Below are 27,771 nucleotides of genomic sequence, written 5' to 3'. Positions count from 1 at the left end.
CTGAAATATCCATTTACTGCAGACAAAACACTGCAGCTAAACACCTGAGAATTTGACATCAGATAAACGTATGCGTCAGGTCTCTAGTGATCCAAACCAACCTGTAAATATCCCAATTTTTGTCAAATTGCATTTAGAAGACTCTAGCAACAATTTGTTTCTCTCATTAAAAAGCAGCACATCATCTCTTAGAAAACCTCTCATGGCCAACAGCTTTGGAGAAGAATTTAAATTCCTTCCCTCGGGAAGGGAGGATAACATTTTTGTCAGAAGCGGTTTTTTAATCCTCCTCCTCCCTACTACGGCCCATTAAAATTTTACCAAATTGTATCATCAAAATGAAGTCTAAGCATGTTTTGAGTTGAAGTTCCCTCCCACAGTGGACATTTTCCAGACTTCACCTGCAATTGCTGCCTCTGGGTAGCTCTTGCAGCGATAATAGGGACGTCTGAGTGCACCCACCTTGCTTGACTCTAAGAGTATGGGGCAAGCCGCTACTAGACTCACTCCTAGAGAAGACAGAGAGACTTAGACTGTGTCAGGGTGGTGACTGATTGGAGCTGGAAGTTGGAAAGGTGGTGGAAGAGGTGGATTAATTCTTCCCTTACTGGAGTCCTGTTTGACTTTGAACATGGCACATGTCTAATAGGAGGGATGTCAGAGACGTAACTCTTCAACTCTAAGAAGCCACCGCTCGAGCTTCATTTCGAAATAACTTAGCATGGATGGTCGAGATGGTAATGGTAGGGATGGTAAATGGCACATTCCTGACAAAAGAGAAGCCTGGTGTGGGAAATAACATACAGAGGAACAGGAAACCACAGGAGAAGGAGACACTGGTATTGGGTGATGACCCTTAGAAGATGCTTTGCATGCAGTGGGACAGGAGAACGCTAGTGAACAGAGGAATACAGATAACTGCGAAGCTTGGGAAGAACAAAGATTGGATCAGACGAGGCTTTGATAAAGGAAGACTGGGCCTCCAGCAGATAAGTCTTCTGGAGACTACAACTGGATAGAGATAGGTGAAGAAGCTGCTACGTCATGACCTGGAAGCAAGAAGGGACATGGCTCAAATAAGAACGGAACGGCTGAGATGAGATGGAACTGAGAAAGGTCGGGATGGCTCAGCAGTTTGTACTAGAGTGCATCGTCCTGCAAGGCCCAGAATAAATACGATGGTTTAGGAGTCACACCATGCCTCTGAGATATCCCCAAGCAAACCACTTTTTTGCTACAGAAAATGCTTTAGATCATACTATTAGTTGAAGTTACAAAGCTCCGTGCAACAGAGCTAACACATCGGACTACGCTGATGAAATCTGCTACAATGACACTTTTTTCTGGTGTCTTGTTTAGAAACCTAAGAAACTGAATACACAAAACATTTCAATTTTAAAAATTAATATGTAAAGTTGGATTAAGATTTACAATTCACAAATACTGTATTTAAGGTGCAACTTGAATTGCATCCTATTACATCCTATTATAATACAGTTTTTAGCTTTGCAGACATTTTTCATCTTTAATGTAGTTTCAATAATTTTATATTTAATATATAATATCAATATATATTACCGGAGATTGAGTCAAGACTGTGCAGCAAAGGAAAAAATTGGAAAATATACTAGGGCTGAGACAAGAACTGTAGGAACACAAAGAATAATTTATGGAGTTAAGGTACCCGAATGTCATTTTGAGGACCTGGATGCTAACCCCGCTCTGCTAAACACACTGGACCTATGTGATGCTAGTCCATGTCCTCTCAACATAAATTTATCCTGGGTTTCTTTAGCTATGTCTTCTTTACTATGGAAGTGTTCAACTCGATGCCAGTACATGATATGCGTAAGTGCCGAGTACTTATACAGGTAGGAAACAGAAGTAGGAGTATTCTACATGTAGCAATTATATCTAATGCTAAATGTTTTAAAGAATCTGGACCTGTGTGTAACAAGATACTAGAGAGACACATACCAGAAAGACGACCATAAGGAGATTAATAACTTTTTCAGATAAATTTACAACAGTACATAGGAAAAAGAGGAAGCGTCCATGAAGAAATACCAAAAGATCTGAACCATGAAATAAGTGCAAGTGGAAATATGGAGAAAAAAACCTGCAAGGGCTGTAAAGCAACCCTACGAAAGGGGCAACCAGGTGCCCCAGACTGGCTGGGATATTGGATACCTCGTCTTTCCTTATGGGCAAGCAATGGGGCAGAACCAGACATGCCACAAAAAAAGGCCACTGGATTCAGTGGAATTGCAGACAATCCCTGCAGTCTGCTAAATATACAAATGCAAATCAGAAGATGGGAGTTTTTCTTAAATTGTACTGTTTACTTCAACTTTAACACCTCTTTAAATTTGCTCCCGGTGTCACCTTACTTGAGTCACGTATTTTGCTTCAGGGACATGAGCAAATAACTGGGGAGTTGCCAAAAGCCCTTCTGTGTTCTCACCACACACCCTTAAACTCCAGTAAGATATTTTGAGGATGATCTTGGAAAAAACAACCACCAACATTGTCTCACTGGCATAAAAAATGTTTCTCTTAAGCGCCGCATGACATATAAATAGAAGAAAAGCTTACACCTTAAAAGGAGTTGAAGACAAATAATTATTTAATTCCTTTAAGCCTATGTTTATTGTGCTAAAGGCAAGTATCGCAAGCTGACTTTAAATTCTCACACAGATTCAAAGTAATATATTTTCACTGCAACAGTAAATAAGCAACAGCAACCTAGAACAAATCCATTGATAGTACAATTTCTACTTGTCTATCCTTTTATAGCTGTCCAGATTTTTTTTTTCTCCTAAATTCAACCATTTGCCTCTTTTTGTCTATGCTGCTGCTTCGTATCCTAATTACTGTTTCACGGTCTTTCTATCCTTGTATATTTGTAACTAAAGGCTAAAAGGCAAAATAAAACCTAACAGTTCATACATGTCTGACACAAAGCTCTGCACTGAGCCCCTTGTCTGGTTAAATACAGCCAGACTTCACAAATTCTGAAACTCTTCTCAGCAATGGGAAATAAAACTGAATTTATCTGAATAAACCTGTGCTCTGCCTGCAGCAGCGGCTGCCAGAGGGAGAGGGAAGAGATAAGAAGGGCAGATCTTGTTAAAAAGCGTATTTGGTCAGAATAGTTTTGATGTAATAACTTTTTTGCTGTAAATTAGAAATCCTACACATGAAAGCTCAAACAAGTAGGCTGACATTTTACAAAGGCTACTGTAAATATCAGAAGATGCAATAAAAATGCAGATAGCAAAGATCCCGAATGATTATCATAACCAACACAAGGAATTCAGAAAATTAACTCTTCAGTTTGGCTGATCTGCTAAGCTCCCCAAAATGGGAGTCTTAGGAAGGAAAATAATTTAATTATTCCATTTCGCTAGTAAATAAATGGGCATTTACTTACTTTCTGTTCCTTTTTCTGGCTCGGTTGTAAGCTTCTAGACCTTCTGTTAGTGTCTTCAACTTCTCTGGCTCCACCTGAGTGAAGGTATGAACACCAAACCACATTACCCAGACCTGCAATTATTAAACACTGCTTTTACTTTACTGCTAGACATGCATTATTATGGAGCCTAATTTTCACTGCATCCATAAGACACTAACCTTCCCAGCAAAGAATAAATTAATGTACGGCTATATACATCCCCTCACACATATATGTATATATTATAATTTCTCTAGATGTCCACACCACTAGCAATAGAAATACAAAAAACAAAACCACGACACTTAAGAAAACAAAACTAAGAAGGAAAATAATATTTGTAAAACCTTCTTTGTCTTTATATTATTAATATGAACACTGCTGTTAAAGTCTCATATTCTGTACTCACACTTTACAAATGTATTTTACACCTTTGAGACCACCTGGAACGCATTAAAATACCAAGTTGCCCAGTACACATGATACAATTTTTACAGATGCCGTCAACACAAAAGCGTTTCACATCACCTCAAATTTCTGGATAAAGCATTTAAGGCCCCAGTTCAACAATGCTGCTAACGGCATGGCCAAATTCACTCCTATTTCAGAAGAGCCACAGTACGTGCTCAAGTTAAAAGGCTTAAGGCCTTAAAAGGGGGGGCGGGCAGGGTCACAAGCTTTATTTATGCATTATGAACCTATGAGTCGTAAGTAGAGCTCGCTTTAGCCAGCTAATTTTTTGGTCCTGAGAAAGGTCTTTTTAAATTTTTGTACTTAAGCACATACTTTAGCGATCTGCCGGGTCAGGAATGAATTTGAGTACGTGCGCAACAGGGTTGCTGAACTGGTATCGAAAGTACTTTAACTGGAAATTTACGTTCTCTTGAACTCAACCAGAATTATAACCTTTTAAGCAATCTGTATCTAAACCGCTGCGTATAATCACTGGCACCACTGGGTAGGTACCAGTTAGTGATAGTATAAACAATACAAAAATGAAAGAAAATTAATTATATCATCTGTATGATTTTATCATTTGCATTCTCAAAACATCAGTCCAATTAACTCCCGTATTATTTTGATTTGGCTCAGTCATTTCTGCTTGTAAAAAACAAAAAAGGTATTTAAACACATCAATTTAAAGAAAATGAAAGGATAAATTCCTTTTTCTTTGTCAGTATTGCCACATTTTGCTTGACTTATTTTTTAATCTTTGCATAACTTAACAGGAACCTTACATAGCATTTGTTTGATTAAAAAGTACAGCTTGTATTCTGACACAAGGAAAATTAATTCTATAAATACAAATTTATTAAGCATGCCTATATACAATCTGAAAAATAAAGTTAAATCTAAATTCCCTCTAAACCCAGCCTTTCAATTACTAAATAATTTATTTTCACAATGAAACTGAATTTTAGACGTGAAAATGTGAAGTTAATGCGTGAGCAAGTTGTCAAAATCTCTAGAAATAAGGTCCAATTTAATATATGTTTAGACCAAATTTCACATCTGGAACTTATGCATCTGATAATGAAATTGGGGAATACTGCCGTTTCAGGAACTTACTGGCAAGAGTTATTATTGGTGAAATCCGCACATGGGGAGGCAAGATTTCTGTTTTCATGAAATAGATTCAATCATGCCACAGATTGTGGCATTTTTCCCTTAAAATTGTGCTTACTTTCAACGTAAGAGTGCAAATACTTCAAATAATTCCTCTCCTAATCAGACTTTGGAAAACTACAAATGCATACATAAGAAATACTCTCTATTTAAAACCTGCGGAGCTTTTCTAAGGATAAACATGAGAAGAAAAGGCACACAACACTGGCAGAATGAGCAAACCGGCTTCAGAAGCTTGTATGTTACATCTCCTCCATCGAAACGGTTTTATCGGAGGCAATGTTACTCTCTCTGCAATGCACTACAGCTCAAGCCTTCATTTTATAGAACGTTTGAAAAACAGCTAAAGAAGAAACTTCTATTTTTCAAACTGAACAGAATTAAAGGGCAATACCATAATCATCTTGATCCTTTACCTTGGACACTTCACTACGTGACAGAGTTGTCATGAATGCTAAATTGTGCATTATCCATATCCATGACATACATGTGTATATAAGGAACAAACTCTGCAAAGGGCTGTATATGTCTGCCGTTAGATATATAAGAAAGTTCAATGGTAAATATTTTTATGAAGAGCTAATATCACGTTTGGGTCACAAGGGACTTAAGTAACGAAAAGAAATCAATAGCTTCGTTATTGGAATTTTGTGATGGTAGAACAGTGAAAAACCTGCTAGCGCTTTTATGAAGAAGTAGTATCAAATTGCTACCATAACATGGTATTGGAAGCAACTATAACAGATATATTTGAATTAATAATATCATATGCCTTCATTTACAATAAGCTATTACAACACTAAATAATACATACAAATGGGATTTTCAGGACACTGATAAATCACACCTATTATTATCTGTAGAACTATAAAAGCTCCGTTTAAAAAACCTAGTTTAACTGATGGAAAGTCCTACTGAGAACAATACTCGCCCCGTAAAAATCACTATGAACTGCACTACCAACAGGCGACCACTGCTCACACAAACCCTTTGACTTTCACATTGTTGCTCTCAAAGCCTTGTTCCTGTTGAGGTGATTTGATTTGGATAATAATCAAACTAATTACTTAATGAAATACACATCCTCCGTTTTAGGATGCATGTAGCTTCAGGCTCGCTTCTTTCCTTTTCAGAAATTTCTGCCGCTACTGCTGCACTTCCCTTGGGTTCCTCTTTAATTTTCCAATAGCCAAAAAGCAAGCGTTCATTAGGAAACAAAGGTGCAATATTCCTCCCTTCTCCTGTTCGGGAAACACCATTCTAGCAGCTCTTCAAACAGAAGCATTATTACATTTAATACCCAAAGTCTTTTAAATGGAAACAAAAATCAAATTATGTATGATATAAAGAACAGAGAATATACAAAGTACCATGAAATCCCAACAGCATAGCAAAACTAATGTTACAATATACAGGAGGTTAACATTTGATTACACAAATACTTTAAAAGATGTTTTAAGAAAGCTCTGCAGAAAATACAATTTTCGGAACAGCTGCTAGTGACTCCCGCCATGAATTGTAATCTTTCAGGATTTTCTGAAGCGCAGAATTTCTGAAGACCATTTGATTTTCAAGGTTATTTCTTTTTGGTTTTCAAGGTGTTTTTTTTTTTTTTTGGTTTGGTGTGGGGTTTTTTTTGTTTGGGATTTTTTTTTTCCCTTTCCTTCAGACCAGGCTGCCCAAACAACTGAAGAATGTAGCTGTACAACATGTTATAGGAGTGTTTGAACATGTGTTCAAAAAAAATTTCACCTCTTTACAAAAGTTAAAAAAAAATAAGCTCTTCAAATGTATCAAACCAGTCATATAGATACGGATAAACATTTTTGTGAAGTTAATACATAAATGCATACTCGGAACATATGTGCAGTGTAATTACTGTATTCGTAATTCATATGGGACAGTGGTATTGTACACCTCCTAATTTTTCCAGTTTTGCTTGATCTTTTAGTTTGCCGTCTGTCTCATTTGCCTATACTTTATAAACTGACTTGTAACTTGGGGATCTAACCTTTATAAGGAATGAGCTCTTAAGCATTCAAATAATTGTTACTAAAGCATGTTGATTTCTCTATAAAGTAAATACTTTCGTTCAGCATACTCAGACGGGAGCCCTTTGAAACCTCTGTGGCTAAGGAGATCAATAGAGAAGGCACCTGTAAAGAGAGACTAAAGTTCTCTTGAGCTGGGGTTGAAACCATTCTGGCCAAACATCACCCCAGTATATTTATAGCACCAATTTGTCAAAGACCTGTTGGACTGTTTGGGGAAATTACATTTGCACATCAACCTCAGATAACTCTACAATTACCAACTGCAGTAAGACCAGCAGTGGTTACACCACAGATACACCAGTTCCAGCTCACGAAGTTCCTGAGCTATGCACTGGTGGGAGTCAGAGGCTGTTGGTGAAGAAGCATTCCTCAACATGTTCTCCTACTCTCTCTCCTCCCGATATCCGCTGCTGGCCAAATTTTGGGGAAAGGAATACTTTGGTCCAACCCACTATCACCGTTCTTACGTTCTTATGACTGTTGTTGTGCAATGTACTAGGCAGGTATATGGGGACAAAAAGACATAATTTTTAAGCGGTTTGATTTCTTTGTGTCAGAGGTAAAACGTTATTTCATTAGATCTTTCCTTTCTGCTCACATATTTTTAAAATTTGCGTTTTATAAAATGGCACTTAAAAATATTTATATACGGAAGATGTGAAATATTTTATAAGAACTACAAAAATATAATATTATACAAGTAGTGGAGACCAGAATTTGAAATATTTATCATAATAAAATAACGAATAACTCCTTGATAACTGTATTTTCTGTATGTTCCCCAACAAGCATATGATTTGTCGACAAAAAAAAAAGGATTTTAGTATGAAAGAGCAAATTGGAATGCTTTCCTCACTATTAGAAGATGGTCAAAACCTCCTTTCAAGGTGAAAATGCGCATGCATTTCCTCTTAAAGAGTGTATGTGTGAATCAGCAAGCTTTTACTTATTACAGACTCCTCAATCGGATTAGATCAGTTTTCCTTTTTGCAGTTTTCAACACTTTTAGATATCTCCATATCAGTTTCTGTGGACACAGCCAGAAGTTCAACTAAATACACAATGTAAGTTAAACAATTTTTTGTTAACAACATTTTTTATGTAGCAAGTCTTTTGTGCACAAATTAGTTAGTAAAGCATAATCAGGCCAAAATATAATCTGTTTCATGGCATTGGTAGAAGTTTCTCCTTAGATAACTATGGGAAAAATTCAGTTCTGCAAGCTATAGTTCTGAAAAAAAGCAATTTGTACTACTAAAGTAAGAGACAAAGAAAAAAATAAAGAATGGACCGAGATAGTTTTGATAAACATTTGTATGGGCATAGGTACATGTGTAGATAGATAGATAGGTGCATATATATATAAATATACCTTCCCCTCCTCAGCGTTTTGTTGACATGAATTGTGAACTTCTTCTTCTCTGACTAGTTTCCCAGGCCATGAAGTCAGTCCTTTGATTTGGCCCCAGACCAAGTCGCCAACATTAAACGTCCTCGGCCTGTAATGTATCAGCTCATTTGAAGAAGGGGAGTCTGGGTTCCTTAGGTCATCTTCACTACTGATGCTTTTAGCATCTGAAGGGCTAGGCACACACCCATTAATGCTTTTGGCATTAAAATCTCCATTGTAATGGATATAGTCTTTAACTAACGAACTTTCCAAGCTATTTGAGGAACTTGGAGATTGCTCTTCCAGAATCAGGTCTTGTTTAGAAGTGTTCAGCAACTCCCCAAATCCTCTGTTCTGCTGAGGCCTATTTCCGTTTATGTGTGCACATCGTTCCACAGTGTTCTCCAGTCTTTCCTTAAAACTCATCATAGTTCTTTTGTAATTGTTATACCTGAAATTCTCCTCCAACATTTTATCACTTTGACAGTTTCGCTGTGATAACAGTATCTGATGCTGCTCGCCTTGTAATAATGGCAGTGTGGAGATGTTATTGGGCCTTTCGTGACAAGGACTACTATGGATATGGGTAGAGTGGTCTAGAAACTCATCACACTTCCATCTATTTATCTCACTGACAGGACTTTGCTCCCCTTCCCACTGTTTTTTGGGTGTGTTACAACTTGTTGATTTGTAATATTCATACCCATCCCCTTCACTTGAATTTTTACTGTGCTCTGAATTCTTCAGTATTCGTGTTCCTCTAGTGTTCCTTATCCTACCTTCATGATCAGAAACGGCAATGTTTCTTCCATGGATTACTGCACTGACAGCACTAGAAAGATTTAATGGGTCACCAATTGAGGCTGTGAAGGCACTCATGGCACTCAAAGCTGGAATGGGACTCATCTGTGTTGTACTGCTAACGGCAGTGGTGATTACTACTTGCATTCCTTTGCTTGCAGCATCTACAACTGCTTTGTAGATAGCGTCCACCGATGTATCACCCTGAGCAGCGACATTGAGGTTATCCTTTGCCTGTTGTCCAAGAGGTGGTTCAGTTCTTTGCTGCAAATCACAAGATGTTTCTTGGAAAGGAGGAAGCATAGTGCTGGAGCTCTCAGGAACTGGTGCCATTCCCATTTGAGTGATCATTCTTTTGTTTAGGACAGCAGCATCTTCCTGCATTCTCACCTGGAAAAGGTAGAGAAAAAGATGGAAATTGCTATTCTGCCTAAAGTTCCATTTCAATAGACAAACTTTGTCTCATTTTAATACAAAAATCAGGATGGTGGCCAGGGTGACTGTTTGTTACAGTACATAATTTTAGTTTGGTTACACATCAGTTACGAGGTTTAATGCTGAACAAGCTAGACAGAAATCAAAAAAAGCATAATTTGGAGGAAAACAAACCACTGGCTCTTAGACTTTCCCTTGTGGATCAAAATAGATGTCTTGCATGAAATTATACAACCCACCATGCACTGCTGAGACTACATTATCATCTCTTTCAGAGTCTTTTCAGGGATTTCCTCTTCTGATTGAAGTACAGCACCCTCCTTTTTTCTCTCAAGTCCTAAACAACTCCACCAAGTTCAGTATTTCTGTTCTCAACTATTCTCTTTCGTTCCTTCCCAGACCCTAATTTTGCTTCTTTCCTCCCTACCAACTGTTCTTCTGGGCTCCTTGTATGCTCCTCATTCAATTTCTGGAATGCAGGCCACCACTGTCCTTTTGGAATTGGCTAACATTTCTATTTTTTCCCTTTCGGTTATGTGCTTCTCTCGTGGGATCTCTTTTTACTTCAGTCCCTTGTAAACCATGCCTGCATCCCTTTGCATTGCAGCTGTAATGTCAGGCACTGCCACAGTAAACTGTAACCTTCAGATTAAAGTAACTGGGCTTTTTGTATTTCTTGTCACATACGTAGGCAGTGAAGATGATGTCAGTAATAGTGCTGTTACAAAAAACTGTAAAAAACAAGGGTGAAATATTTCCAAAAGCTCCTTTAAATACTTACCATTACTATTTACATAACTGAGAATCTGAAGCAAAAAATACTGAGATAAAGCTACCAAAATTCATACACAAACAAAGAGAGGCAATAGGCAGCTAGAGGACTGTGATTTTGCAATAGCAGTGAAACATCTACACAGAGAAAATGACACGTCTTCTTTTTCCTTCTTAAAGGGTAAAAGCACTTTCTGGCATTATCTGCATGCTTCTGTCTTCACGTCTTGAGTTCTGCAGCAACCATGGCAATACTGAATAATAAATATGTATTTTAACTCTGGTTTTATTACCTATTTTGGTTGCTATGCTTCCTGTCAGTATGTTAGTTTGATAGTTCAACTTGCATTATGAAGAATTGTCTATTTAGGTGGAGAGCAGGGAGTTATCATTTTTGCAGTTTGTCATTGTAACGTTCATTCTAATGCCTGTTTTCTTCAGTCTATACAATCCACATCACAGCCAGCTCTTCCATTCAATTTCAGTAGGAATATAAGAGGACTGGTACACGTGGTCACCTATAATCATTTATTAAGTTTCTAATTACTGCAAAGTGGTATCAATATTTATTTCTCACCACTGAATTGTTAGCGTGGTCTAAATGGGAATTTATGATCATTTCTGCGGAATGGAAAATAGTTTTGCTAAAAACGTATAGTAATTGTCAGAACATACATAGCGTATTTTTTTCAATACATGCAGCATAACTCTTTCCAAAGAAACTATACCCAATTTCTAAGGAAGGAAGTATAAAATTTCAGGAAGAAATGTTACTGATTTGCAAAATCCAAGAACTACTGAAAGAGGCAAGCAATTGTATATACCATATTGTCTTAATCACTCAGCAAAAAAAAAATCAAACTATGGAGGATGTAATTTTACCTACTGAGAGCTGCACATTTGTTTGAATATTGATTTCATTTTGCTTTCTACCTGGAAATTCTGGAACAGACACGCCATGGGGTTTGGGTTGTTAGCTGGGCCAGGAATTGGGGGCTGGCCTTGAAAGCCCTGCATGTTCTGATACCCCTGGAGAAGGTGCTGTTGCTGCTGATTTGAAGGAAACATCTGATTGTTGTTTAATAGCGACTGGAGATGACTCAGCTGATGGTTATTCAAAGTAGTGTTTATAGATGACATGTCACCTGTAATTCAAACACAGGGAAACATAAGTCAGTATAGTTTTCAACAGTCAGGAGGAATTTCCTTGACTCAAATTTTAACTGACTGCTAAGCAAATGCCTCTGTAAAACAACACTTTTCCCCTTCAATCGTCTATGGAATGGTCCTCAAGGCATGTGCCTCCTACTCTTTATTCCTTTATTTCTTCAGTATTCCTTCTTTTGCATGCCACATCTATCTGGACTCTTTCTAAAGGTTTCTGACATGACTGTCTTTGCCTTTGGAACGGTACACAGCCAAGTATGGCAGAATGAGCTTCTATCATATTCGGCGTCTTGGAATCTTACTCTTAGTTTCCAAAGAGTGACTGCTTCAAACAGTACTGGGGTGGTGAGGGGGAGGAGGAGGAGGAGGAGAGAGAGAGAGAGAAAGAGAAAATAATTTAAAAACCCCAACAAAACTAGCTTTTCATTAACTATGACAAAATAACATGAGCTAACTGCAAATGAGCAAAGGCTTTTTGGCTCACAGACATGTCAGCCAACACTCTGAACAATTTGAGTTTTTTACATTCTCGAGAAACAACTGTATTTACATTGTTTTACATGAAAATCTCACTGTACATGAAAATTATAGTTCTAGTAAAATAAATACGCTGTTGAACCTGACTTTATGAAAAGCTTAAAAATGTATCAATTTCCTAGGGTGGGTTGTTTTTTTTGTTTTTTTGTTTTTGTTTTTTTTTTAATTAAAAGCTCATGTTTTTCTTAAAATTGCCATTTGCAGCATCATTGGTTAGTTGTATTTTACATGGAAAATGTAAAGCAGGGTTGAGTTCACGATAGCCATTTAGTAGGTAAGTACGAGGTATTAAGTTAAAAAACTTATCAGTTCTTTGCCACTATTTAATTCCTCCTACTAGTCTATTCATTAGATTACATAGACCAAACAACAGAGGAGTACTAACTGTATTACATATTCTTGCTAAAAATCATCAAAAGACTCAGGAGAAAAAACTTGTATTTAAGGGCTTTTTAATCACTTGTTCTGGGATGTAGGTGTTTGTCAAGTGAGATACCCTGGGTTTCTAAACTACAAGCTAAAGTAAAAAAAAAAAAAAAAAAAAAAAAAAAAAAAAATCAGAGAAATGAGAAAATATAAATACACAATAAAAGGCTCGAAGGGCAACCTTCCTCTTTGAACTTGTGCAAGGACCTACTTCGAGTGCTTTATGGATTACTTTACGGGGAGTGTGCTTACGGTTTTGGCACTTTTGATTCATTTGGAAAAATGCACTTGGCCATTTTTCATCTACTGCGCAGCTACTCGTACTAACCCTGTGATGCCACATGCACTTGAAATGAAACGCTGCATCCCAGAGATGCACCTGTGCTTTTACTCCTTGAAAAATGAAACCACTCCAATTGCTTACAGAATTTTAAGGTAGGTAGGTCTAGGTGGCATCAGAATTAAGAATGGAATAGAAAATAATTTCCAAAACCAGTATTAAATGTTACTGAATTAAATGAGAATGTATTTTAAATTTCTTACAATAACAGTTATGTTTTTCTCAATAGAAATAAACAAGCTGTAACATACAAAAGCCTTACAAAAAAAAGTATGATAAAGTGGAGTCTTTAAAAATAGAAACTAGAATCCGAAATTCCCCCTCCCCAACCCTCTTCCTTTTTTTTTTTTCCTTTTATATCTGTGAAGAAATTGAACTTACCAAGCAGACCTGTCCCCAGTAGAGGGTTAAGTAGCTGTGGCACCACAGAGTTATTGTTGAGTTTAGCTGGACCAGATGTATTCCCAGCATTATTAGATATGTTCAGCAATGTTTCTGCCATTGACACCACTGCTGTCCCACCACCCAGGGTTGAGACAGACAGTGCTGCCACTGCTGATGATGTAGTGGTTGTGGTAGTGGTTGCCTGGGAGGAGGTGGCTATGGAAACCTCTGGATGATTAGCGGTGTTGCCCGATGCAGAGTTCAGGACACCTCCCACCAGCTGGGGATTCAAGGCCATTAATGCTGAGGCCCCTGAGACAGCTGGGAGGAGCAGGGGGTTAGAAGTAGTGTCAGTGCCTGAAAAGCTTGGTATAGGGTTGCCCATGGGGTTGGTTAAAAGGGTCTCCACCCTGTTGCTTTCTGACTGAGTGCTTGGCAAATGGTCAGGTGGGGCTGTCATCTGTGTTACTGAGGGTAAAGGGTTATTTTGCTGTTGCAACAAATCTGAGATGGTCAGATTGAAAGATGGTAGGGGAAGCATGGCAGCTGCTTGGGCTTGGTTCTGGAGGAGGGTTGCTAGAAGCTGAAAATGAACAGGTTGTAATACCTGCCCATCCACGTCACTGGAGAGAAAAGCTAAAGCAGCATTTACATTCGGGTTGAGAAAACCTAAAGGGTTGAGGTTGACCTCAGACTTGCCTTCTCCTGCTGAAGGCTGTAGTATATTTAATAGATTCTGGTTTAGGAGATGTTGCTGATTCACTGGCAAAGAGATAGGTAGAGAATTGAGGAGGTTTTGATTCAAAGAATGTGGAAGATTGTTGTTTGAAGAGCTGTTCTGCGGAAAATGAAGCGAGTGTTCGTGGCCAGCAAAAGGGAAATCGCTCCCAATGGGCAGCTGGCTCTGAAGTGGGTTTCCAGCTGCAGTAGTGACTATAACACCATCTTGAAGCACAGATGTTGTTTTTGTGATGGCAGGTTGGCTGGTGCCAGCTATGGCTATTGATGATGATGGTCCTGAACCCCCTGCAATGCAAAAGAACAAAACTATTAATAGAATACTGCCTGCTGGGAGACAATCATCGAAGTTATAAAGTAACTAGGTTAATCCAAACCAGTAATGTTTGATATCCATGCACAGGAAAGAAAAATGTTTTGAGCATCCAGACTTGAGTACTTTTTAAATATGAATGAATCTGCCATCAGCTACTTCAGACACTATGTGCTGTGCCACATCTCATCAGAAATTATTTAACTATACACGTGTATTCCCTTTAAATTTCTTTGAGTGGGGATATGAGGATTTAATTCATTACATATTTTGATTGGCATAAACCTAAAAGCAACCATAACTTAATATAGTTAGTCGTGGACCAGTATGACATAAACTACTAAGAAGGATCAATGGGAGACATGAATGATGTGTGAACGAGTGTGAGTACATGATCTAAATGTAGATGTGAACCTTATGCTCTTCTGTTTCCAGCTCTATTCCATTAATGGGGTTTTGGAGAATTATTATTTCAAGCATTATTTTGGACTCATGAAGAAAAAATACAACGATGATGATTACATGTCATGATGATGCCTATGATAAAATTTAATGAGCAAAATACAGTACGGTCAAGGTAGGTTAGCAAACAAAACCCCCAACAATTTATAAAGAAAAAAAAGTAAATTGGGGTGGTCTAGTCATATCCATCACTTGGCATGAAAAGAAAGACCAACTGGGTAGATTTACTGTGAGGGGGTTACACAAGGAGTGAGAGAATAATAAAGTTTATTTGGCTATCTTTATACCCCTTTACCAAAGCTGAACTATAAAATAAATTATTCATTGTCTTTCACTTAAGGCAGAGTCTTGAATTGACAGTGGTCATACACAAAAAACATATGAGAGGAGACTAGGAGAATTAAAGCAAGTGAAGTTGCCTTGAACTACGCCTTTCTACTTTATTCATTGCGATTCACTGGAGAACAGACATTAAAAATACGTATTAGAATTATATACTGCATGTATATAGAACTGTATAATTATAAATGTATTTAACTATGCTTTTGATGCAATAAAATCATTTTCCATTCTCAACTGCCCTGCAAATCTAGCTCACATGACAGAGATCAGAATGTATCGATTATCAGAAAGCATCAATTATCATTTTTCTAAACAAATAGTATTTGAAAAGGGATGTGCAACTGTGCTGTTAATTGGTAAGAACAGAATCAAATCTTTACATCATTTGTGACTTAAAATACCATTCTTCAAGCACTGTAACATGATGACAACTCAAAAAGGTACAAAATTAACACAGTACATGAGGCACTGCATTGAATTCATGAGAAGAAAGATCACACCCTCTTCTCTCAGGTACCATTATCACATTTCAGTACAGATATTAAATAATAAATTAGCAAAAGATAAAGTAAGAACAAATTGTAATCATAAAGCAGAGGATATCCTATTCTGCTGTGATTAGAAATACGTTAACAAAGCAATAAAAGCAGTTTCATGACAAGTACATTTCTCTAGGCAGCAGTTTGGAACAAAAAAACAGATATGCACTTGAGGAACAAAAACCCAACCATGCACTGAAAATATACGTCCCATTGGGTTTCCACTTACGGTTTTGTGTTTAACATTTCAGATCAGGCAGGAATAGCAAATGCTCTATATCTTGGCACCCCCAGGCCTGGCAAATGCCTCATATATATGTGAGAAACTGGCACCCATGCCCTTCCTGGCTTTCTAGCTCAGAAATACAGACTTCCAGATTACAGACACCTTCCCAATAAAAGTCAATGAAAAGCTGCTTATCAGACAAGTTGCTCGGAAATTATTCAAAACTAAGATGAAGCCAGTAACAGCAAACCTATTGGTAGAGATGAATGAAAACCACAGCTATGGCAAATAAGTTTGTTTTCTGCCAGTGTATCTGTCCTACTACTGGTTACCTAATTCTGGAGAGAAGCCACCTCTGGCAATGCCTCCAAAATGGAACATAACAGAAAAAAGAAAGAGTCTCTCAAGCACATGTTTACACATCAAGGCATACATGACCTACCGAGACGACATGTTAAAAAGATTTTTCATGTGTGTGCACTTTTTTTTCCTTGTAGTATTTTGCTATTTTTGTAAATAAGCCAATAGTAAAACACAGTTCATACAGATGAGCGGCATAACATAAAATTAAATTAAATGTGTATGTTTACTATTTATTTTTAACACACAACCATAAACTCTGGCTACTCAAATTCAATTACACAAATCCCAGAGAACCTAAACTAAAATATAACTGCATCTTCCTGTTTTTACTAATCTCTGAAATATTTTAAACTGCATTTTTAGGAAAGTAACAGAAAAATCTTTACAATTTTTGTGGCTAAAAGCAAATTCTTTTTGTTTCACCAGAGAAAACACACCACTTATAATAGTTTCAAACACTCACACCAGGCTTGTAATGGATCAGTACGTTACAGAGCCCACAGCAATACACATTATTAACTATCAGGTACCTGTTTGCTCACAAAAAAGGAAATTTTCAAATTTTTTTGTTGTTTTGTTTAAATCAGTATCCAGAACTGACACTCCAAGGATTTAAATATTAGGAAAAGTCCCAAAGGCCAAACTACAGATTTAAGAAATACTATTACAAAGTCATTCCTACATGATTTTAACAGAAGAATCAGCTGTACCACTCAAATGACACAAGATGGATGCCTACCGTACTTAAAAATATATAAGGCCCCTTAGATAATGTTGGTTGAAAAATTGCTCATTGAAGCAAAACTCTGTCGCTGCACTTCGAGACACACTTAACGTTAGCCTCTCTGGTTGTAATCTAGTTTAAGATGGACCAGGTAATACCCGAACATCTTCAGCTGGCTATTCCTCCCACTTGTAAATGACCTTCCACACAAAATCTTACTGTCATATAGATAAAAGCAGGCTACCATCAGCTTAGCCTGACCTGCAGGAATAGTCTGATATACTGGGCTTTCTAAGCATGAGTTCGTTTCAGGCAATATTTTTTTGGTAACTCTTTGCTCCTGCAATAGGGGAAAGGCAGATATACAAGCTTTTTCCTCGGTAGCTAAGAAAGGCGTCCCTCGCTAGTAGAAATCACATTCAATGTGTTAAGCAGCACACGGATAGATTTTTAATTCAGACACGAGGCAACTATTCTATATATAGAGCTCTCATGAATATAAAACCTAATTTTGATATTTTCAAGTGGACTAATGTCTGTTTCTCATTTATTTATGATCCTATTTTCCATTCCACTCAGGTAAATGACCACACGGAATAGTATCTGGTGTGAAGTAAATCTCAAACTTGTAAAATTGTTGCTAGGTTTTTGTCAAACACTGCTCTGATTTCTATCCCCCGTCAAACACTGCTTCTGGAGATCTAACCTGAGAGGTCTAGAGCGCATTCAACACTTCCCTTTCTCCAGATTAATTAGGCAATTAATTAATTGCTACTGGGGGAAAAAAAAAATCTTGATGGATTCTGAGTAGGAGGAAGAAAATGTGTCCTTATTTCAATCCAGACTTGAGAAGTCTGGGAGTTGAGGAGGCGATGAGCAGCCAGACTTCAGCAGGAAAAGAAATAACGGGCAAATACTCTCCCCCAGCTTCTGTTAAACCTGCCTCACAGAAAGGCACAGTAGGAATTGGTGTAGAAAAGTCCTGAATTGGCTAATACAATATTTACAACGGCATTCTGGGACAAATCTATCTCCAGCAACAGACTGAATTGCCAGAATATGATTTCTGGATCTCTTCCAAAATACCATCTCCAACAAGTCAATATTCCAGATGAAGAAATGCATGCACACCCATTCTCATTAAAATATAGCACTGGTAGACATCTTCTGAATAGCCCCAATCCAAGAGACAAAATCTGAATTATTTTTTCCCCTTTATAAAACATGTATGATTTCCATAATTGTGACCGATAGTGCTGCATCAAGGAGGTGCAAAATTCCATCTTCCTCTCGGAGGACCACGAGAGCCCTCGGAGAGCCCTCTGACCTGTCCTTCCCCAGTTTCAAAATGAAATCACCAAGATCCAGGACGAACATGAGCAGTCCTGTCTTTTTGACTCATGAGGAGACCAGGTGCAATGAGAAGAATGTGATGCCCAGCATCGGCAGCGTGAAGATGTGAAGAGTTCTCTCGAAACAGCACGGAAAAATGTAACGTGTCATCAAAGCAACGGTGTAAGCTACACTGCGAGTGCAAGAGAAGAAAAGTCCTAATAAGAGGCCTGTCCTTTCAAATCAGGCGGTAGCACCAAAGCATAGCAGTGGTGATCTGGAACTGACTCTGGATGTCCTCTGAGGTCTGTCTTTTATTCAAAGTGATATCTAGACCCACACATCGTATTTACTAGAATTTTTGAAGAGGGCGGGATGACAGTGGAAACCAGGTGGTGGACGTCAGCTGCAAAAAGACCCGTACGCAAACAAGCTGTCTTGGCCAGCAGTGCTGTAAGGAAAGCAGGACTGCAGTCCTGACCACTCGCATTTCCTTCAGGCCTGGAGAAGGATGACAGCCAGAAGAAAAGAAGATGCACCGTAGCAGCAAAGAGTTTCGACAGTGCGTTAGCTCACCCGAAACTCCACCATGAAACGGTTTGTTATTACTGTATCCAGGCTCCAAGATGACAGTTAGGAGGCTTTTGATGAGAAATGCGAATGGGAGTTGAAAGCTAAAAGGAAACCACAAGTTTGAGTCCAAGTTTCATAAAAACGTGGTATTTTGAATCCTGCAAACCCAAGGCATTGTACATGTTAGCTCAGTAAACAACAGTCCTTAATAATCAGAAGCTCTTAAAAGTAGAATGAAAAAAAGATGAAGGAGTTAGCCTAAAAGCCATAAAAGCCTAAGACGAACGCTGGCTTCCAGCTCCTGCAGACGCAGACGTCTGCGAAAAGTTCTTTTGCCAGTTGTTGAGAAAAAGGAACCATCTTTGTAATGCAGTGAGAAGACGAAATATCCAGAATACTGAAAAAGTAGATCTATTGTTCTCTCAGAGGGTCAAATAAATGTTTTGGGAGTAAATAAATGGAAATTGAATAGGATATACATTTTTAAAATTATTACTTTGTGGGCTACAGTATTTTATTTATGAGCATTTTTATTTTGTTTTCTTTTGAAAGCAGGTTTATCTTCCCGTGTGGATTTTATCTGTGTTCCTTTTTTTGAAGTATTGCTTGACAGGTATTCTTCAGCAGATGCAATAAAATAATGGGTATTATGAAATCAGTTTGTGTTCAAGAAGATTCACTCTCCCTGCTCATTTAAAATTAAGACATTAGAGTGGAAGATATTTATCATTCATATCTCAGCACTGTCCTACCATGCAAAGCCAGGAACACATATGGATACACACGCTATTGGTATGGCAGGATATAGCCAGAGGGTCTACCTTGTTTTGAGTCCTGGTTTTTAAACACTATTAAGATTTGAACAATATGAAGACTTGGACAGCAAGCTTCAGTGGCTGTCCTTAGAAAGATAACTTGGGGTATGAGCTGCTGATTTCTAACGAAACAAAAGTAATGAGTCAAAAACCGTATAACATTTCTGCAGTGGAAGAAGAATTGTGCCTGCATAAAAATATGTAGGAACAGTCATGACTTCACATACCGTGAATAATGCTCAGCTTCCTTATAAACCAGACAATTCAAACCGAAAGCAAACCACTGTAGTCTTCATAGAAACTAAAAGTACTTCTACCAAATTAAAGAATGTTAACTATATATGTATTTTCCTAAAAAATTGCAGTTAAATATACCAATTAGAAAATTACAATAGAAAGAATAAATTACAACGCATTTCTCTATAAGAAGCTATCCATTACGTATTCTAATATTTCAATAGTCTCAACAGTACATTGCTGGAATTTGTAGAATAAAAATAACCGATAAGACAGGTGTATTAAGTACTTAGGAAACTAAAAGTGCAGAACTTGCTCATTAGGCATTAATATCTAAAACATTTTAAGTTGAAAACAAATAAGTGTTATACATACCACTTTCTCAAGTCTTACTTTTATGCATATTCAATAAAAATGCAGTTTATATTTTATATTTTCTTTATTGCTTTTTAAATTTAGAACATTTCAAGTTCTTGAAACCCTTGTCAGAAACTCACATTCAACTCCTTGGTCATGTAATGGGCTTCTTGCTAAAACCTCCACCACTTCCAACCTCTCCTAGGGTAAAACTCAGTAGCTTTTTCAGAAGATATCTGCAAGATGCTTTCAAAAAGATCCAGAGAGAGTGGAGAGAGGAAAGTTTCACTGCATACCTTACCCTGAGATGATGAAGGTGTGAAAGTACAAAAGATCACTTAGGCATCGTAATTACTACTATATCTCAAATGGTTTGTGCAACTTCTACCGCACAGGGTCACCAGTCCATGCTCGAGGCCTCCAGAAGCTACTGCAATGCTAATATGAAGTAAGAATGAATATCAACTTAGAGATACGAACACATAGTTTGCGTCAGTGGCAATACTGCTAAACTAGTGATTTTAGGAGGCTTAACTTTCAGGGAAGTATAACTGCTGATGGAAGCGATATGACCTCACGTTCCTTAAAAATTCAAGACAACATGTTCTTGTTTTAACTACATATTCCATCACTTACCTATAAACTTAGAACCAAGAGCTATACATTTTTATAATTATATTCTCCATTTTCTTTTTGGAATGGAAAACATTTAAGATATTTATCTGGTATCACATTTATTATAGTGCTTTCAATTCTGAAGAAACCATAATTCAGCAGTTAACAGCAAACTACTGTCAGTTGTTCTCCTTATCGAGATTGCGCGCTCCCTTGAGACAAGAGAAATCATGAACAATGGACCAATAAATAAAACATCCTTCTCAGCCCAGCAGAACCAGTTAAAAACGTGGCCTCCCCTCATATACAACACTCCGTCTGCACAGAACGTGCTCTTCTGTGAAACAGATTTAACTGCCTATCCATAATATCACGCTTAACACTGTAGCAGCTGAGCATATTACTATGACTACCAATGGCATAACGCTGCACGATCATATTTTGTTTTTTACTTACAGCAAAACAGCTGTAATGTTGGCCCTGTTCTTAATAGTATTTTTTCAAACTCTTGCTTTAACAGATTATTTTAAGGATCAAAATCACTGAGGACTACAGCATGCAGTCTCTGCATCTTCTGAAAAATGACTTAGCCAAGAATGACTCTGTCAAAATTTTGGGGGAAGGGCAAAAAGCGGCTTCTAGGACAACAGAAATCCTTAAAATTAGGCTTTTTTTAAAAATACCTGACTGAATTTCAGTCTTGGCTCTTCCCCTTGCCCCATCTCTTCCGACTTCTGCATTTTACCATCATTGCTGTTTTTAAAATTACATTGAGAAAACTGTTCTTATGCACTTAGCTGTTAACAGAAAGCAGAAACAGTCTTCTAGTAAAAAACTGTCAAGACAACAGCATACAAATGAAGGAATAGTCCTTCAGTATTTACTCAGTGTTGGCACTTAGTCTGATCTCGTCCTGTATCATTCCCCCATTCACAGTTGTGGGTGATGCATTGCAGATGAGGTAAAACATTTTATTGCAAATTTCGGCAACTAAAAATTCAATCAAAAGCATTATTTCTTTCAATAATCCCCACTCCACCCTCTAGCAAGTTTTGGAGTTGCCCGCTGGTTCTGCTTAAGAATATTTTCAGAAGATGTGGAGAGCTAAATATGTATGGGAAATCTCATATAAATAATTCAGTTTTTCTTCACAATCATATCTTTAATAAAATAAGACTCACCTTTCTGCATTTATTTTTTTATTTATTTTTTTTTTACAAATCCTCTAACTTTTATTAATATAAATTCCTAGAAAAATGTATGGCAGCTAAAACACTAACCAGGTAAGAGTCCGGTTAACTGAAAGTCTGTGAGTTACCGGCAAATTCAAATTATAAGAAACAAATAAACACAAGAAAAACCCAAGCTGTGTGTCTAAGCGAGTGATGTGCTCGGTAAGCGGAGCTCAGCAGAGCTGAACTTTTAATCTTGGTATTTATCACAGAGGTAACGCTGCTGCGATTCACAAACTGTACAGCAGTGCCTGAAGGGCCCCGAACAGCAGGTGAGGTCAGGGTATAGCTAATATACATTGACGGTATCAAGTTCAAAGACAAGGATGAAGGCTGTAGCAGCAATGTTGAGGTCTACGTAACTGCACCTTTCATGAAAGAGCCTCGCACTTGGAGCACGTGCCCCAGGATGCAGGAGAAGCGGTACGTGATCCCATCATAACCCTCGACAAGCCAGCGTTCAGTTAATATTACCATTTCTGATCTCCACTCATCAGAACTCAACCAGCATAACACGCCTGATACAGCTATAAATAAATTATTCCTACGTTTCCTTTTTCCACTTCTACTAAAATTAGAGGCTTACTCATTTCAGCTCCCTCTACTAAACAACCGAGTTAATTAAGTAGAGATTGAGCTGATTCCTAAGTTTTTCCAATTTGCTAGCACTTGCCAACAATAAACATTCATAAATAGAGGTAATTTGAAAAGAAAAATCTATTCCCCTTCCAAATTTTTCCTCTATTGTAAACTTCACGGTAGCAAGTATGTTTACACCGACTGTATAAACGTCTATCATATTAACAATTAAGTTTTACCTACTATGATTGCTGATGCCTACTAAGTCAGTGATTCCTTTATGTTCAGAGAATGAGAGTGGTTTTGTGCATAAATCTTCTATCAAGAGCTAAAAAGAGCAAATAAATGAAAGTATTCATTTCAATGGCAGGGTAGGGAGCAGACTTGACCTACCATACATGTCTCATACTTAGAAATCTTATTCTTCATGTAGGACATTTTCCCCATTCTTGTCTCCCCAAAATAATAACAAAGGAAAACGGGGTAGAACATTGAAAAGTAGTGCCAGATTTTAAATAACAGTGCTTCCTTCTAATCACAACCCAACCCCCCCACCGGAGAAAAGTCCCTCTGTACGTTTATACAAACACCGCAACCCAAAATCAATAGAACATTTCAATTGGCTTTATAATTAGAAGAGTAGCTGGTTGGCATCCTGTCTAGGGGTTATTTAAGTTTAATAAGAAACTTTTCTCAGACATAACAAGCCCCATAAAGGATGCCAGCCAGATACTCTTCTGAATTCAAAGTCAAAAAGTTCTACTGATTTTGTAATTCCATGATATCTAAAAGTAATTTTGGGGAGCAAATCCAGAGGCTCACATACTAGAATATGCCACTTTGTACATGTTTAATGTGATATATTCTAAAACACTCCATCTTCTCTGATGCATAGGAAAGACCATTTTCAGAGAAGCAAGGGCCTACATTATGTTGATGACTACCACTACATCCAACAGTACATTTAACCTTTTATTCATGTAACACTTTATGCTTTAGGTTCCTCACTTCATCAAAATACAGACGTGACTGCAGCATCATTCCTTTCCATCTAAAGCATTTACATTCACAGCTCTCCCAGAAGATACGGGAGAATACTTACCCCAAACTACCAAAAAAACCCCATGTTCACAGAAACTAAAATCTGAAGTGATACTGTTCATAGCACAGATCAGTATTTTTCACCTAGAGGACAAATCCTTTAGTTAGACTAAAGCAATTCATTCCTTAGGAGACATAGCTTTGTGCTACAGGCAAAAAGCAAGAGAAAACAAAACTTTACAAATGGCAGAAAAGTGGGACATCTCCCGAAGATCATACCCCATGCTGCTGAAGAAGAAAAAAACCAAAGGCCGGTCTGATTTGAAGGGAATTTTTTTCTGAGCTGTAATATGATTATCAACAAGACAGTTTCTGATTCTGCAAAGGGAAGGCAATCCCTGATCGCTCCACTTTGACTAGCTCTAGCCAACTGTCAGTTTGGCAGAAAAAAAGTCTTTCATGAGTCCTTTAGGTTATATTGGGATTAAATCCTGATAATGAGGTTACATTATAATGGTTAACACAGAGATACAAGTATTCCGAGCAGTCGGTGTGAAAGCAGTGCAGTTCTCCGTGCCGCCCACAGGTCAGTACGGGAGGGCAGCACGAGGGGAACTGAGCTGAGCAGATGCTAAGGTCAGAAGCGACCACCATCATCATTCAGAACGATCCTATGCACACTTGGGTTGTGAAATTTCTTTAAGACTCTTTCTTTTCATATACTCAACACGTCCTCTGCTAGAGTACTTCAATGTTCAGTATTCTCACAAAAAGGAAGCCACTCGTTTCTTTGATGCTGAATTTACAAGCTTTCAGCCACTGGAAGTCGTCATCAAATGTCTGCCAACAAGGTAAAAATAATTCAGCCCTCCACCTTTTCAGATACTGCCCAAGTATAAATACTTATAGGAAGAGATGCTATTCCTTGGCTACTTCTTTGAAAGAGCAGATTCCAGGGCATTCCCAAGTGCTGGAATGCCTCGCATCCAGCTCAACTCCCTGGCATCTGGTCTGCTGACAAGCTCACAGCGTGGGAGGTGAGCCTGGCTTCAGGATCTCCTGTAAGACAAGAGTACCGACACTGCCTCTAGGGCTTACATCCCGAGGTCTGATCGACCACCACCCGTATCAACTTTGTGGCCCTCCTTTGAAATCTCTAGTATTTCTGTACCTTTCACGAGGAGTGACCGCTAGCCAGAACGCCACATCCTAACTCTGGTTTTCTGAAGTATACACAGAGCCAGGAGCATCCCCAGTTCCACTGCGTATTCCCACTTTTATGTTTCCAAGGAGCCACCCAGCTTCTCTTTTTGCGGGTTTTTTGGGAGGTGGTTTTTTTGGGGTTTTTTTTTTGCAACATCACTGATCTGACAGTTTGCATTATGTCTATTAAATCAAAGCCTCCTAAAACCCTTCTTTGAGTCACTGTTTTCCAAGGCAATGTTCCACTCCCAATTATATTACACTGTACTTGGCTGTATTAAAATAAACTCTGTTTGAGTGGGATAGAAGCTCCTCCCTATTTAATTATATTTTACTATTTTCTATTCTGTAAATTTCACCAGTAAAAATTACTGTTCTGAGTCTATGGAAGGGATATAGCCTTTGTTTGCCAAATCTGCCCTTTATTTGTCACTACTAAACTTCTAGACCTAGAGTTTCTCATATTTCTGATGTTCTGATATTTGAGACAACTTATCACCTTTATTGCTATTTGCTATGGTTATTATATTAGTTCCCTCGATTCCCCTTATCAGCTGTATATAGCTTTTACTCCCAAATATTTTTCACTTGTTTTCATCTATCCCATCATTTATGCATGTTGCATTCTTAGCAGTATTTGCATGTTGAATGTTCAACACTCACACACAGATTTTCTACACCATGAACTTCTGGACTAACAGCATATTCTAACAGCAAGAAAAAAATAAATGAACCAGACTGCAATAAAATATATCACACAGCGATGCAGTCCCATTTTACAAAAAGAACAGACAAATCCAAAGAGAGGCACAGTGGCTTAATGAATAAATCTTAAAGCTGCCAAATTGGCAAACTGGATTCTACCTTCAGTTTGTAGCAGAAGTCTGAGGGCTTGATTAACGAGGAATACGGCGTCAAAGTTAACAGAAATATTGACACCACTCATTGGAAAAAATGAGTCTAGAACCCAGTCTCCTGGCAGAAAATGGACTCTTTCCAAAGGAACAGCCCTAGGTAATCTATACAGACCTGCTGCTAGCTCCTCCTGGAAGACAGCTGTTATTAAACAGTGGTTGCAACCCAAATACTATAGAACGGAGAGACTGAAATTGTTAATAAAAATTAATTGAGCATAACTGCTTTTCAAGGGCTCAAACTTGGAAAACTACAAAAGCTTTCTACTGCATAAATAGACATTTTTATTTTTGTATTTATTCATTTTTAATTCCATCACACGTACTGAAAATTACCTGGAAACGAAAGATATTATCTGCGGAAGAAGAAAACAACAGCTAGAATAATAAAACTTGGGCCATGTGGTTAAAATATAATTAAAAGCTTAGGCAATAACCAGCTATCTAATTGTGGTGATTCTCAGTATTTTTTCTCTCAGGAACTATTTTCTGATTAGTAGCTATTCTGAATGCTGGCACAGAAACAGAAAACAGATTTAGCAATTAAAATACTTAAAAACAAAGCAAAAAAAAAAAAAAAAAGCCACAAACTCGAATATGAACATGAGTTTCCTGAAGACTTCTTACTCAGCTAAACTGCTCTTGAAAGCGCGGTTCACATAGCACGTTTGACACTGCTCAGCTCCATCCACCAAAACTACCCACCCCCTATGCCTCTGTATAGAATAATTCGCGATACACCTCTTATCTGTTTTGTCTACATAACTGGATGCAGACCGGTAACTAACTTTTCTTTTTAAAGGTTATTATTAATGCAAAATACTCAACATTTCACACTTGTTTCATGGAAAGAATGCTTCCGTTCTCCTGCAAATACAACAAAGTGTCCCTATCTGGATTTTCCCAGCTATGGATCAGATTTAAATCTTACGCCTGAGCCCCATGCTGCTGTGATGACTCAGGCAGGAGGCTGGATGAAGGTTTATGTACCGGTTTAGGGCCTTGCCCCTGGGAATAACACAAAGAGAACAGAATCTGAAATTTCATCTTAAAGAAGCAAACAGGTCTCTAGGCTTCTAGCCATCATGGATATTTAATAAAATAATTAAACGCAGGTTGTGTGTATTTTGCAAGCATCAAAACTACAGAAACAAACCTCTTCAAGTAGTGAGGAACAGAACATATTCCAATCTTGCTAGTCTTTACCTACACGGAACTACCACTTATCATTTAGATAAGAAAAAAAATGTCAGTTTAAGGCCCTATAATTATATTGCTATAATTCTATCAATTATCTCCAGGGTCTGAGAAATACCGTTCTGTAGTAATACCACAGCAGAACAGAAGCTCCCAGGTGGGGTTATATACATATTTCTATTCCTATATTGATGAGCACTGAACTGGCTGTTTATGTTGAAACCTTTCTTCACGGGGCTTTGACACATGCACAGATTTGTTCTGTCGCATTTGTCTTCTCAGGAAGAAATTCAGCTTGCCTGAAGACAAGGACTGGCGATACAAGCAAAGGCCCTGATTAACTAACATCGGAATGACAACAAGCCGTGCCATCAGCCCGAAGGCAGCCTTCACGAGTGGTCCCAGCTACCACCGTACCAAGGCAGGGCATGGCTACAGGGCATGGCTGGGTCAAAGTGATGGAGCAGGAACAAGAAGATCCTGCACGGGGATGAACTTGGATTCTTGTTCTTAGAAGCCCACCTTAATAGTTGTTAAGCAACATTTTATTGATAACTTTTATGTCATGTAAAACTTCTGTTAAT

At 38.0% G+C, this 27,771-nt stretch overlaps 1 protein-coding gene across 5 annotated transcripts in view; it reads right to left on the bottom strand.

The window, feature by feature from the left end:
• The window catches only part of MBD5 (methyl-CpG binding domain protein 5), a 152,141-nt gene that overhangs the window by 7,499 nt on the left and 116,871 nt on the right, over positions 1–27,771 (bottom strand). For 2 of the 5 annotated variants that reach the window (XM_076343140.1, XM_076343139.1), the window contains exons 11-14: positions 13,383–14,411; positions 11,465–11,676; positions 8,507–9,715; positions 3,434–3,546 (exon numbers count right to left, since the gene is read on the bottom strand). In XM_076343140.1, coding sequence (XP_076199255.1) covers positions 3,434–3,546; positions 8,507–9,715; positions 11,465–11,676; positions 13,383–14,411 — 2,563 coding nt within the window. The remainder of the gene's footprint in view (positions 1–3,433; positions 3,547–8,506; positions 9,716–11,464; positions 11,677–13,382; positions 14,412–27,771) is intronic. The other 3 variants (XM_076343141.1, XM_076343142.1, XM_076343143.1) reach the window with 3 other exon arrangements.

The sequence above is a fragment of the Aptenodytes patagonicus genome, chromosome 6, assembly GCF_965638725.1.
Source record: "Aptenodytes patagonicus chromosome 6, bAptPat1.pri.cur, whole genome shotgun sequence".
Classification (NCBI taxonomy): Eukaryota; Metazoa; Chordata; class Aves; order Sphenisciformes; family Spheniscidae; genus Aptenodytes; species Aptenodytes patagonicus.
The sequence above is the reverse complement of the archived record's forward strand: the minus strand, read 5'-3'. Positions and strand labels throughout refer to the sequence as shown.